We start from the raw sequence: 14,067 nt of genomic DNA, 5'->3' as shown, positions 1-14,067 counted from the left end.
CGTAGAGAGTATTTCACCGCAACGGTTTCTTTTAACTGTCGATTTTCTCGACAACGGCTGAGAAGTGCATCTTGGTGCTTTGCCACACTACACCTCTGGCCACGAGCTTTTATTGTGCGCAGTATGAATCGAATCTGAATTTTACAATTGGCGGCCTCCCCTTGTGAGTTTCGCACTAAATCCTAGGGTCGACTTTGGAACTGAAACCAAACCGTGTCGAAGGAGAACTGACGTGGCAGAGTCGAGTTCTACACTGAAGTGCCAAAGAAACTGGTATCGGCATGAGTATTCAAATACAGAGATATGTAAACAGACACAACACGGCGCTGCGATTGGGTACACCTATATAAGACAACAAGTGTCTGGCGCAGTTGTTAGATCGGTTACTGCAACTACAATGGCAGCTTATCAACATTTAAGTGAGTCTGAACGTGGTGTTGTAGTCGACGCACGAGCGATGGGACACAGCACCTCCGACGTAGCGATGAACTGGGGATTTTCCCGTTCGACCATTTCACGAGTGTACTGTGAATATCAGGAATCCGGCAAAACATCAAATCTCCGTCATCGCTGCGGCCAGGAAAAACATCCTGCAAGAACGGGACAAACGACGAGTGAAGAGAATCGTTCAACGTGACAGGAGTGCAATCCTTCCGCAAATTGTTACAGATTTCAATGCTGGGCCATCAACAATATCAGCGCGCGAACCATTCAACGAAACATGATATGAGCTTTAGGAGCCGAAGGCCCACTTATGTACACTTGATAACTGCACGACACAAAGCTTTACACCTCGCCTGCGCCCGTCAACACCGATACTGGCCTGTTGACGAGTGGAAACATGTTGCCAGGTCGAACGAATCTCGTTACAAATTGTATCGAGCAGATGGACGTGCGCGGGTATGGAGGCAACCTCATGAATCTATGGACCCTGTATGTCAGTAGGGGACTGTTCAAGCTGGTGGAAGCTCTGTAATGGTGTGCGGCGTGTGCAGTTGGAGTGATATGGGACCCGTGATAGGGTCTAGCTACGACACTGATAGGTGACGTAATCATCCTGTCTGATCACCTGCATCCATTCACATCCTTTGTGCATTTCGACGGACTTGGACAATTCCAGCAGGACAATGCGACACCTCAAACGTACATAACTGCTACAGAGTGGCTACCTCTACATTTACATCTACATCCATACTCCGCAAGCCACCTGACGGTGTGTGGCGGAGGGTACCTTGAGTACCTCTATCGGTTCTCCCTTCTATTCCAGTCTCGTATCGTTCGTGGAAAGAAGGATTGTCGGTACGCCTCTGTGTGGGCTCTAATCTCTCTGATTTTATACTCATAGTCTCTTCGCGAGATATACGTAGGAGGGAGCAATATACTGCTTGACTCCTCGGTGAAGGTATGTTCTCGAAACTTCAACAAAAGCCCGTACCGAGCTACTGAGCTTCTCTCCTGCAGAGTCTTCCACTGGAGTTTATCCATCACCTCCGTAACGCTTTCGCGATTACGTAATAATCCTGTAACGAAGCGCGCTGCTCTCCGTTGGATCTTCTTTATCTCTTCTATCAACCCTGTCTGGTACGGATCCCACACTGCTGAGCAGTATTCAAGCAGTGGGCGAACAAGTGTACTGTAATCTACTTCCTTTGTTTTCGGATTGCATTTCCTAAGGATTCTTCCAATGAATCTCAGTCTGGCATCTCCTTTACCGACGATCAACTTGATATGATCATTCCATTTTAAACACTCCTAATGCGTACTCCCAGATAATTTATGGAATTAACTGCTTCCAGTTGCTGACCTGCTATATTGTAGCTAAGTGATAAGGGATCTTTCTTTCTATGTATTCGCAGCACATTACACTTCTCTACATTGAGATTCAATTGCCATTCCCTGCACCATGCGTCAATTCGCTGCAGATCCTCCTGCATTTCAGTACAATTTTCCATTGTTACAACCTATCGATATACCACAGCATCATCCGCAAAAAGCCTCAGTGAACTTCCGATCTCATCCACAACGTCATTTATGTATATTGTGAATAGCAACGGTCCTCCGGCACTTCCCTGCGGCACACCTGAAATCACTCTTACTTCGGAAGACTTCTCTCCATTGAAAATGACATGGTGCGTTCTGTTATCTAGGAACTCTTCAATTGAATCACACAATTGGTTTCATAGTCCATATGCTCTTACTTTGTACATTAAACGACTGTGGGGAACTGTATCGAACGCCTTGCGGAAATCAAGAAACACGGCATCTACCTGGGAACCCGTGTCTATGGCCCTCTGAGTCTCGTGGACGAATAGCGTGAGCTGGGTTACACACGATCGTCTTTTTCGAAACCCATGCTGATTCCTACAGAGTAGATTTCTAGTCTCCAGAAAAGTCATTATGCTCAAACATAACACGTGTTCCAAAATTCTACAACTGATCGACGTTAGAGATATAGGTCTATAGTTCGACGTCCCTTCTTGAAAACGGGGATGACCTGTGCCCTTTTCCAATTCTTTGGAACGCTACGCTCTTCTAGAGACCTACGGTACACCGCTGCAAGAAGGGGGGCAAGTTCCTTCGTGTACTCTGTGTAAAATCGAACTGGTATCCCATCAGGGCCAGCGGCCTTTCCTCTTTTGAGCGATTTTAATTGTTTCTCTATCCCTCTGTCGTCTATTTAGATATCTAGCATTTTGTCATCTGTGCGACAATCTAGAGAAGGAACTACAGTCCAGTCTTCCTCTGTGAAACAGCTTTGGAAAAAGATATTTAGTATTTCGGCCTTTAGTCTGTCATCCTCTGTTTCAGTACCATTTTGGTCACAGAGTGTCTGTACATTTTGTTTTGATCCACCTACCGCTTTGACAAAAGACCAACTCGAGGAACAGCTTTCTGACTTTAAATACTTTCGCTGGCCACCAGATTCCCCAGACACGAACATTATTGGGCAAATCTGGGATGCCTTGCAACGTGCTGTTCAGAAGAGATCTCTACCAGCTCGTACTCTTACGGATTTATGGACAGCCCTACAGGATTCAAGATGTCAATTCCCTCGAGCACTGCTTCAGATATTAGTACAGTCCATGTCACGTCGTGTTGTGGCATTTCTGTGTGCTCGCAGGGAGGGGGGGTACACAATATTGGGCAGGTGTATCAGTTTCTTTGGCCCTTCAGTGTAGAAGCTGTATAGTTGCGTGGTGCGGCAGGTGAGAGACGAGTATGCGGAAACAGCGGATCGGACTTGGCCGTGACGTCAGACAGGGGAGGCTGGTTTTATAACGACGTACCCGAGGCGGCCGGAGTGTTTACCGGTCGGCGGGCGCAGCGAGATGGCGGCTCCAGGGACGTGGCTGGTGCTGGTGGTGGTCGCAGTATCCGCCGCAAGCGCTGAGGTCGTCAGCTTCGGCCACTGCCCCGAGTACAGTCAGTATACGCCACGGCCGCTAACATTACAACTGTCGTTGTTATCATTGCTCGGTTTCTCGAATTACCACCGTTTCCTCGGCCTTAACTCGATTCCACGCCTTCTTAAATTCCGGTACGAGTCCGCCAGTTTCATGAATGTTATGTCAGCGAACCAGGCTAGAACGCTAAATAAAATGTGTTTATTTATTACGACGTTTAGGCATATATGCAACTAAGATGAAAAAAAAAAATCGTTGAAATGGCTCTGAGCACTATTGGACTTAACTTCTGAGGTCATCAGTCCCCTAGAACTTAGAACTACTTAAACCTAACTAAGCTAAGGACATCACACACATCCATGCCCGAGGCAGGAGTCGAACCTGCGACCGTAGTGGTCCCGCGGTTCCAGTCTGTAGCGCCTAGAACCGTTCGGCCACTTCGGCCGGCTAAGATGAAAAGACGCAGTTTTCGCAACATACAGATATCTCGTCTAAGTCACAGTGCAATTGGTTTTGATCTTTTGATGACTCTAAAAGACGGTAAACGGCAGCATCATCTGCGAACAAGCTAACTAGTTGTTAGATTTTAATACTGACACTGAACCTTGTTTCGAATTCAAAGTCTTCTGATGAGTGAATGTTTTAAAACATTTTTTAACTTTTTAAATATTTGTAGCCTGATGTATAACAAACCGCCTGTCGCTCTTTACGTTCCTTTTATCCTAACTGCAGATATCTGTGGCTGGTAACTGTCGAAACGTCATAATAAATAAAGACATATTATTTAGTGATCGAAGAGGTTTTATTCATTAAATATTGGTTGCACATCTACGCACAACCCTTTTTTCGTGTCACATAATGCACACGATTTAAATACACAAATTAGTGGGATATTTGTCCAAGGTAATAATGTCAATACTGAATTTCATACACAAAAATTCTTGAGGGTATTTTTGTTCTGTTGTTGCAAGTACAAAAATGCATGTTTTTTTTTTTCACCAGACGCTTTTCGCTTTATTGAGGTAAAGCACCATCGGTGATCTATAATTCAGTTATATATATTTTGATCTGCTTTTAGATCCAAAACCAGTTCGTTAAGACTATGTTGATTTGTACTTACGGTGATAAGCGCTTGATTTCCGCTTACATCAGGAAACGCCGTCGTTGACGTTTTTCTGCATTAGACATTGATAATTTTTGCCTGATTTTCAGTTGTTCTGCAGCACTATGCGTTTCTTATGTTTTTCAGGCCACACTTTTACGCACACCACTGTTTTTTGTTTGTTTTTGTACTGCTAAGTATGTGTCGTGGTTTGAGTTTTGTGGTGTCGTCCTCATAATCTTTCCACTAGTCTGTCTTTGCCCTACAACCTTTTTTTTATTAGGTTATTGTATGTGTGTAGCTCTATTTAATTATGTCGTTGTGTATTTATATATTATGTAAGAGTAAGGAAGGAATGGTGATGGAAGGTGCTTATTTATTCATTCATTTTTATTTTTTTGTTTGGGTGAAGGAGAAACCATGATGAGTCGACATAAGTGTATAGTAGTGTGATGGAGTGTGAGTTGGAGGAGAAGGTGAGGAGCAAGAAGTGTTATGAAATTGGGAGGTCGGGGTGGGGTGGGGGGGGGGAGGGGGTGAAGGATGGTAAACAGTCTTTTCTTTTTCATGTAATTTCATCAGTTATTTTATATGGAGTCTGGTTTCGAATATTTATTTGGTCATTGAGCAACTGCTTATTTTGTGTTAATGCTTTTTGTACGTGGAAATTTTCTTGGAAAGGAGGAGGTATCTGTCTTTACTGATTTTTGTGATATTCATATCTTTCTTTAATATTGCTTGGTCTATGGTGCTCTTGTTTTAGATAATCTGGAAATGTTGAATGGTTTGTACGGTATTTAAATGCACTGATGTGTTCTTTATATCTTGTGTCGAATGTCCTGCCAACCATTCCAATGCATATCTTTTGACAATCTCTGCAACTGAGCTTATAGATACCAGATTGTCGGTATCTGTCTGGTTTTGACTATTGTAGTGAGTTGTTTCTTTTATAAGCAATGGTAGTGCCTTGTTTTTTGAATCTGTTAGCTATTTTAGGTATGAATTTGTTGTGGTAGGTCATTGTATGCAATTTTTTTTTTTTTTTTTGTAGTAGTACAAGTCGTATATGGCCACACAAATGAAGAACACAGAGTCCGCATATATCGATGTCTGATCTGCTTTAATAGAATGCCTTCCTCGGTGCCGACCAGCACATCGATCATGCCTCGATTTCCGAAAAGTATTTGACTCTGTACCACATCTACGATTATTATCAAAACTACAGTCGCATGGGGTATCAAGCGAAATTTGTGACTGGGCTGAGAATTTCTTGGTAGGGACGGTGCAGTATATTATATTGGATGAAGAGTCATCCGCAGATGTAGAAGTGATTTCAGGTGTGCCCTTGGGAAATGTGTTGGAAACCTTGCTTTTCACACGGTATATTAGACCTGGCAGGCAATGTTAACAGTAACCTCAGAATTTTCGCAGATGGTGCAGTTATCTATAACGAAGTGTCGCATGAAAAAATATGCACAAATATTCAAAAAGATCTCGGTAAGATTTCCAAGTGCTGCAAAATTGGCAACTCACTTTAAATGTTCAGAAATGTAAAACTGATCACTTCAAAAAACGAAAAAGTCGAATGTCCTCTGACTACAGTCTCAGTGAGTCTTAGATGGAATCACTCAATTAATATAAATACCTCAGTGGAAAATTTGTAGGGATACGAAATCTAACGATCACATTGGCTCATTCGTGGATAAAGAGGGTGGAAGACTTCGGTTTACTGGTAGTACACTAGGAAAATGCAGTCAAAGGATACTGTTTACAAAACACTAAGGCAACCTATCCTGAAATATTGCTCGTGTGTGTGGGACCCGTACCAAATAGGTCTCGCATGGGACACTGAAAGTATACAGAGTAGGGCAGCACGGATGGTCACATCTTTGTCTGACCCATGGGAGAGCGCCACTGAGATACTGAAGAAACTGAAATGGCCGACGATCGAAGGAAGACGCCAACTATCCAGAGAAACACATTAAATGAATTTGTAATTGCGAATAAGGACCGTTGTAGAATGGAATGACCACAATGAAAATTCGTGCCCGACCGGGACTCGAACCCGTATTTCCCGCTTGTCACGAGCTGTCGCCTTACCATTCGGCTATCCGTGCACGACTCACGGCCAAACTTGCATATGTGGTCAACCATACCTCTACTAGCTGTACTCGCACATCCACTATGTGTATTCCAGTACAGGTCAGACGTTGTACTTCAAAGCCGCTTGCCCGGTACCGGCACAGAAATACGACACTGCAGTGGCTGTGTTATTCTGATTACGATGCAATGTTCCTTTGGACATACATGCATGTTGACATTGTGACGTGTTGGCCCCATCGTGCCCTTTAGATGCTCCCAATCGGGGCCTTGACTTCGGTGAAGAAGCCGATTCAAACCACTCAATATTAGTACACGTAGCTACAGAAAACTGCAAACATAATTATACCTAGTTCCATCTAGCCGTCTTATGTACAAACAAAGTCCAAAGGAACTGCGCATCGTAATCAGAATAACACAGGCACAAGCACTATCGCGTACCCCGAGAAAGTGTATTTGGTAAGGTCGCAGAATCGGTATGAAGTGAGGGCTCTATCAATATACTGCAAGCCCCTTCACATCATTCCTGTAAAGACCGCAATCACAAGTGTAAACTAATTACAAATCGCACCGAGACGATTAAACAGTAATTCTTCACGTGCTCAATACGCAAACGGAACGAAAATAAAGCCGTGATAACTGGCAAAACGGGGAATACCCCTGCCACGCAATACACAGCGCTTGTGTAGACGTAAATGCAAGGGTTTCCTACGATGTAATAGTTCGTTACTTTGTTTGTACTTAAGACGGCTAAATGGAAGTAGGTATAATTTTGTTTTCTGTTTTCTGTATCTAAGTGTACTAATATTAAGTGGCTTCTTCAGCAATGTCGTGGCCCCACATGGGAACGTGTAAAGGACACGACCGGGCCAACACGTCCCAATGTCAGACGTATTACGTAGCTCTGATCCAGTTTCGCCACACTCCAGATATAAATGTGGATGTGATATGGTTTCTAAACTGGTCCACTCTCTTCTCTAATCTTCTTCTTCTTCTCACTAATGTCGATTTCCAGTACGATTCTGGAACATATGCTGTATTCGAACATTATAAAGTTCCTTGAAGGTAACGGTCTATTGCCAAAGGGTCAGCATGGATTCAGAAAATATCGTTGCTGTGAAACACGATTATCTTTTTATCCTCGTGAAGTAATGAATGCTATCGACAGGGGATGTCGAATTGATTTCATGTTTCCAAAAGGCTTTTGACACCGTTCCTCAGACGCTGCTTCTAATCAAGTAGCGCCACTGGGTTCTGTCTCAGTTGTAGTAACTGATCATCGAGTAATACAGAAGTCATATCTGGCGTTCCCTAGGGAAGTGTTATGCACCCTCTACTGTTCCTGATCCGTATAAACGATTTAGGTGACAATCTGAGCAGCTATGTTAGACTTTTTGCAGATGGCTCTGTCACTAACTGTCTAGTAATGACACCAGAAGATCAAGATCAATTCTACAATTATTCGCACAATATATCTGTATTTTGCGGAATGTGACAATTGACTCTAAATAATGAAAAGTTGAGGCCATTCACACGAGTTCTAAAAGCAACTGTCTACTAAGTAACCAGCTTATGAACAAGTTAAAATGGCTCTGAGCACTATGGGACTCAACTGCTGAGGTCATTAGTCCCCTAGAACTTAGAACTAGTTAAACCTAACTAACCTAAGGACATCACAAACATCCATGCCCGAGGCAGGATTCGAACGTGCGACCGTAGCGGTCTTGCGGTTCCAGACTGCAGCGCCTTTAACCGCACGGCCACTTCGGCCGGCTGAACAAGTTAAATTGGAGCGAGCACATAGGTAAAGTTGTGGAGAAGACGAATCAAAGACTGCATTTCATTGGCAGAACACTTAGAAGATGCGACATATTCAGTAAACGGACTGCCTACTGTACACTTCTCCATCCTAAAAATGGTTCAAATGGCTCTGAGCACTATGGGACTTAACATCTATGGTCATCAGTCCCCTAGAACTTAGAACTACTTAAACCTAACTAACCTAAGGACATCACACAACACCCAGTCATCACGAGGCAGAGAAAATCCCTGACCCCGCCGGGAATCGAACCCGGGAACCCGGGCGTGGGAAGCGAGAACGCTACCGCACGACCACGAGCTGCGGACTTCTCCATTCTCTGCTAGGGTACTTACCAAATGGGACTGACGCAGGATATCGAAAAATTTCAAAGAAGGGCAGCTCGTTTCGTACTATCGCGAAATGGGGAATGAGTTGGGGTGGCAACCATTAAAAGAAAGGCGTTTTTCGTTGCACCGAGAACTTTTCACGAAACTTCAGTCTCCAACTTTCTCCTCCGTATGCGAAAATATTTTGTCGGCGTCGACCTACATAGGGACAAATGACCATAGTAATAAAATAAGAGAAATCAGACCTTCCACGGAAAGATGTAACTGTTGGTTTTCCCCGTGCGCTGTTAGAAACTCGAACAGTAGAGAAATAGTGCGAAGTTGTTCGATGAACCTTCTACCCGGCACTTAATAAATTTTTGGAAATATGTGGTAAGTACTAAGGGACCAAACTGTTGAGGTCATCAGTCCCTAACCTTACACACTACATAATCTAATTTAAAGTAGCTTATGCTAAGGAAAACAGACACAGCCATGCCCGAGGGAGGACTCGAACCTCCGACGGGGGCAGCCGCGCGAACCGTGACACGGTGGCCAAGACCGCACAGCTACCCCGCGCGGCCGGCACTTAGTAGTGGATTGCAGAGATGTAGATATTTCCAGACTGAATTAAATCACTACTTTGCTATCTAATTTCTTGGATTTATTATCTTGTAATGGTTTCTGTAGCTTTGAGTCCGCCGCATCGTTCACTATGGTTCCAATGTGTCCTTTGACCCACACCAAGTTCACCCCGATGTTGATGACAGTTCATTTCCATTCATCCGGATTTCTATGCCAGAGCACAACGTATTCACAATTAATAAAAGAGAAAATTTTTAAACAGTACAACACTTGTCTTCATCGGCAAAATAACTTTATCATCTCATGACGCGTTTCGATAGAACCCCATCATTAGATATTGTTGTTGTTGTTGTTGTTTTTGGGGGAAGAGACCAAACAGCGAGGTTATCGGTCTCATAGGGTTAGGGAAGGATGGGGAAGGAAGTCGGCCGTGCCCTTTCAAAGGAACCATCCCGGCATTTGCCTGGAGCGATTTAGGGAAATCACGGAAAACCTAAATCAGGATGGCCGGACGCGGGATTGAACCGTCGTCCTTCCGAATGCGAGTCCAGTGTGCTAACCACTGCGCCACCTCGCTCGGTCATCATTAGATATATTACAATCAATACAGGATATGTTTAGGACATAGATGGCGTTACGGAGCGAAGTAGGCAGTGACAAGATACTTTGTACAGATTTTAATTCAGCTGGCGATGGGATTTTTCCAGAAATGCGTCATTAGGTAATAAATAAAATTATTTTGCCGATCAAGATAAGTATTTTACCATTTAGTGACAATATGGTCCCAGATCTCTTCACACGTCTCTTATCTATAGTGCTAATAAAGTCCTAATAATAAAACGTTGATCTAAAAAATCGCAGTATTTAATGAACTGTGAACACACATAATTATACAGGGTGTATAAAAAAGAATCAACCGATTTCAAAAAGTCATAACTATTATGTTATTTGAGATATGTGAGTGAACACCGTACTGTTGGAAAGAGCAAACTGAGTTTTACATGGTTCCCGCCAGGTAGCAGCAATGTGCGCCTACTTCAGGTCTAGTAAAAATTAATGGAGTCGGGATAACAGAAAGCGTTTTGTGTTCTACGTTTTGCGCAGTGCGGATCAGTGACAGCTGTTCAGCGTGACTTTCGTACTGGGTGTGGTGTGGATCCTCCCACAGCACAAAGCATTAGACGGTGGCACGAACAGTTCCGAGAAATAGGTTGTCTCTGTAGAGGCAAATCGCCGGGCCGTCCCCGAGTGTTTGACACAGACGTCGAACGCATCCGCCATAGTTTCACAAAGAGTCCGCAGAAATCCGTTCGCCGTGCACCTCGACAGCCCAACATGCCCCCGATGTCCGTCTAGCGTGTGTTGCGTCGACGTTTACACATGAAACCGTACAAAACTCAGCTACTGCAAGCTCTTCGTGAAGGTGACAAACAACAGCGTGTGGAGTTCTGTAATTTCGTTCTTGGCAAACGCTTTGCGTTTAGTGACGAGGCAACATTCCATTTGAATGGAAAGGTGAACCGTCATAATGTGAGAATATGGGGTACGGAACAACCACATGAAGTTGTACAGCATGAGAGGAACTCTTCAAAAATTAATGTATTGTGTGCAGTTTCACGGGAAAATGTGTACAGCCCATTCCTCTTTGCCGAGAACACTGTTACAGGAAGCACACATCTCGATATGCTTGAGAACTTTCTTTTCCCACAGTAGGAGACTGAATCGAACGACTTCATTTACCAATGGAACGGGGCACCGCCACACTAGCATCTGGAAATAAGGGAATTTTTAAATCAAAGGATTACCGAACGTTGGGTCGGTCGCACTGGACCAAATGATTGAGCCTTACATTACAGGCCTCCAAGGTCTGCAGGTCTGACTGTGTGTGATTCTTCGGAGGGGGGGGGGGGGGGGTTCATAAAAAGACTCTGTTTATGTGCATCCGTTAGCAACATTAATGAATGAACAGAAACATCGCATAACAGCAGCTGTGGAAACAATACTCAAGACACGCTCCCTGCAGTGTGGGAACAATATGAATACCGCATTGACATATGGCGTGCATCTCAAGGGGGGCATACTGACCACAAAACGCCTTGTTGTCCCGACACCATTTTTACTAGAACTGAAGTGGGCGCATACTGCTGCTATCTAGCGGGAACCATGTAAAACTCAAAGAGTTTGCTCTTTCCAACAGTACATTGTTCAAGCACATATCTCAAATAACATAGTAGTTATGATAATATTTAAATCGGATGATTCTTTTTGATATACCCTGTATTTGCTATTCCTCCTGAAGCAAGCTGTGTGTTATGGTATCATATTTCGGATCGGTTCTGTGGTTTCACAAAGAATATAATATCTCAGCGCCGAAAATAGCAGTCAGGACGATCTGCGGTGCCAGTTCGCGAATTTTGTGCGTGTCGTTCAGGCGGCGCTGTATTCCTACTCTGCTATCCTTATGCAACAAGTACCCACAGGGGCTTTGTCGTCGATCATAATATGAACTCATTCAAAAGAAACTAGTTACACTCACAAGGGAACCTCCCCATCGCACCCCCCTCAGATTTAGTTATAAGTTGGCACAGTGGATAGGCGTTGAAAAACTGAACACAGATCAATCGAGAAAACAGGAAGAAGTTGTGTGAAACTATGAAAAAATAGCAAAATATACAAACTGAGTAGTCCATGTGTAAGATAAGCAACATATAGGATACAGTGAGCAAAGGAGCGCCGTGGTCCCGTGGTTAGCGTGAGTAACTGCGGATTGAGGGGTCCTTGGTTCAAGTCTTCCCTCGAGTGAAAATTTTACTTTCTTTATTTTCGCAAAGTTATGATCTGTCCGTTCGTTCATTGACGTCTCTGTTCACTGTAATAAGTTTAGTGTCTGTGTTTTGCGACCGCACCGCAAAACCGTGCGATTAGTAGACGAAAGGACGTGCCTCTCCAATGGGAACCGAAAACATTTGATCGCAAGGTCATAGGTCAACCGATTCCTCACAGGAAAACACGTCTGATATATTCTATACGCCACTGGTGACGGCATGTGCGTCACATGACAGGAATATGTTGTCGACCCACCTAATTTGTACACTTGGCGAATGGGTAAAAGGATTCTTCTACCTAGCCCGATTTAGGTTTTCTTGTGGATGTGATAATCACTCCCAAAAAAATTAATAAAAACATAAGAGTTTGTCACGTAAACTGAAAATAAAAAATTAAAATTTTCACTCGAGGAAAGGCTTGAACCTACGATCTCTCATCCCGCAGCTGCTCACGCTAACCACGGGACCACGGCGCTCCTTTGCTTACGCTTTCCTAGATGTTACCTATATTGTGCATGGACTACTCAGTTTGTATATTTTGCTTATTTTTTTCATAGTTCCACACAACTTCTTCCTGTTTTCTCGATTGATCTGTGTTCAGTTTTTCAAGGCCTATCCACTGTGCCAACTTATAACTAAATCTGAGTGGGGTGCGACGGGGAGGTTCCCTTGTCAGTAAAGAATAGACGGAAGGACGGTCTGCAATTAGATAACATCTTTAACGTTTTACAGGGAGGCGATAGCTATTCTCCAGGTATCATTTTCATTAGGCGTACAGTATAAGTGAAAAATTGGAGTCATAAACCTCAGATTTTCAAGTCGAAGAGCTGCTTGGGGCACATTCCTTTTACCTTTTACCGTGTACAGGAGTTCAGGGCCTTGTACTGTAAGGTGCTATTTATTGTTTATATTATCGCAGATCTTGTCTCTTTTATTTTTATCCTTTTTTCTGTTTTTTTTTTTTAAATTCACTTATCATTTTTCTGTTAATTACGCAAGACTCGTTCCTCTTATGCTCTCGCAGAGCCTGATCAATTAAAACTACAGTGGCAGAGGAGGTCACCTGATTTTAAAAATTTGCATTTTTTCATTTGCTGCCTTTAACGCTTAGGAAAAAATTTTAAACTTTTTTGTACGGTGGTTAAGAACTTGCCCGCAACAGATAAACGTTTCCTTTGTGTAGTGTCCACTGACTGTGTATTGCTATTCTTGTTAAAACCAGTCAGCGATGTCAACCATTCCCACAAGCGAGGAGAAGTGTTACGATGTCATACAGAGACTCCGCCACTTATTTTGCAGGTGTCTACACGAGCTTTCGTGATTTAATACCATGAATAGCCCACGTGGCTTGCTAATGCGCTAAACACAGCATTTGTGCTTGAGTTTAGTGACCAACACTCTGTGCCGTGGGATATCGACGAATGGAGGTGCGCCAAGTTAAATCTCAATGCAATGCCGGTGTTAACACGGGTAGGATACTGTTTGGTGAGTCCCTTCCAACTGTTTCTTTGCGTGAACACAGATCACCGACAGCTTTAACCATACTAAACGATATTTGAGGCGGAAACGTTATGAAGAGCATTCTACTGTTTGCGCAATTCAGAAGGGTGCTTACTGCCACTGTTTTTGTACATTCACACGGGCTCTCAAATCCGGTTTACAGTGACCCCATCACCCTTCCAGATGCTGCTAAAGAAGTATCGGATCGGCCAGGAAGTTATTCACTTCCTTCATTTAGTCAATGAGAAGCGCATTTTCTCTTAACTGAGACGAAAAGGGTACAAAAACGTCTTGCACCATTCTAAATTTGGAGAGTAATACTGAGTTGACAGACTTCACAAAAGAATATCAGCGTTTGTGAACTGAACTCTTATGCTTACCAAATTACACCGAAGCGCCAAAGAAACTGCTATAGGCATGCGTA

At 43.5% G+C, this 14,067-nt stretch overlaps 1 protein-coding gene across 1 annotated transcript in view; it reads left to right on the top strand.

Moving 5' to 3' along the window:
• The first annotated feature begins 3,329 nt into the window (after positions 1 to 3,329).
• LOC126209817 (MD-2-related lipid-recognition protein-like) overlaps positions 3,330 to 14,067 on the top strand; it is a 54,507-nt gene continuing 43,769 nt past the window's right edge. The window contains exon 1 of the mRNA XM_049938950.1: positions 3,330 to 3,423. Coding sequence (XP_049794907.1) covers positions 3,330 to 3,423 — 94 coding nt within the window. The remainder of the gene's footprint in view (positions 3,424 to 14,067) is intronic.

The sequence above is a fragment of the Schistocerca nitens genome, chromosome 10 (assembly GCF_023898315.1).
Source record: "Schistocerca nitens isolate TAMUIC-IGC-003100 chromosome 10, iqSchNite1.1, whole genome shotgun sequence".
NCBI classification, from domain to species: Eukaryota; Metazoa; Arthropoda; class Insecta; order Orthoptera; family Acrididae; genus Schistocerca; species Schistocerca nitens.
Note: the sequence above shows the minus strand (reverse complement) of the source record. Positions and strands in the feature narration are given on the sequence as shown.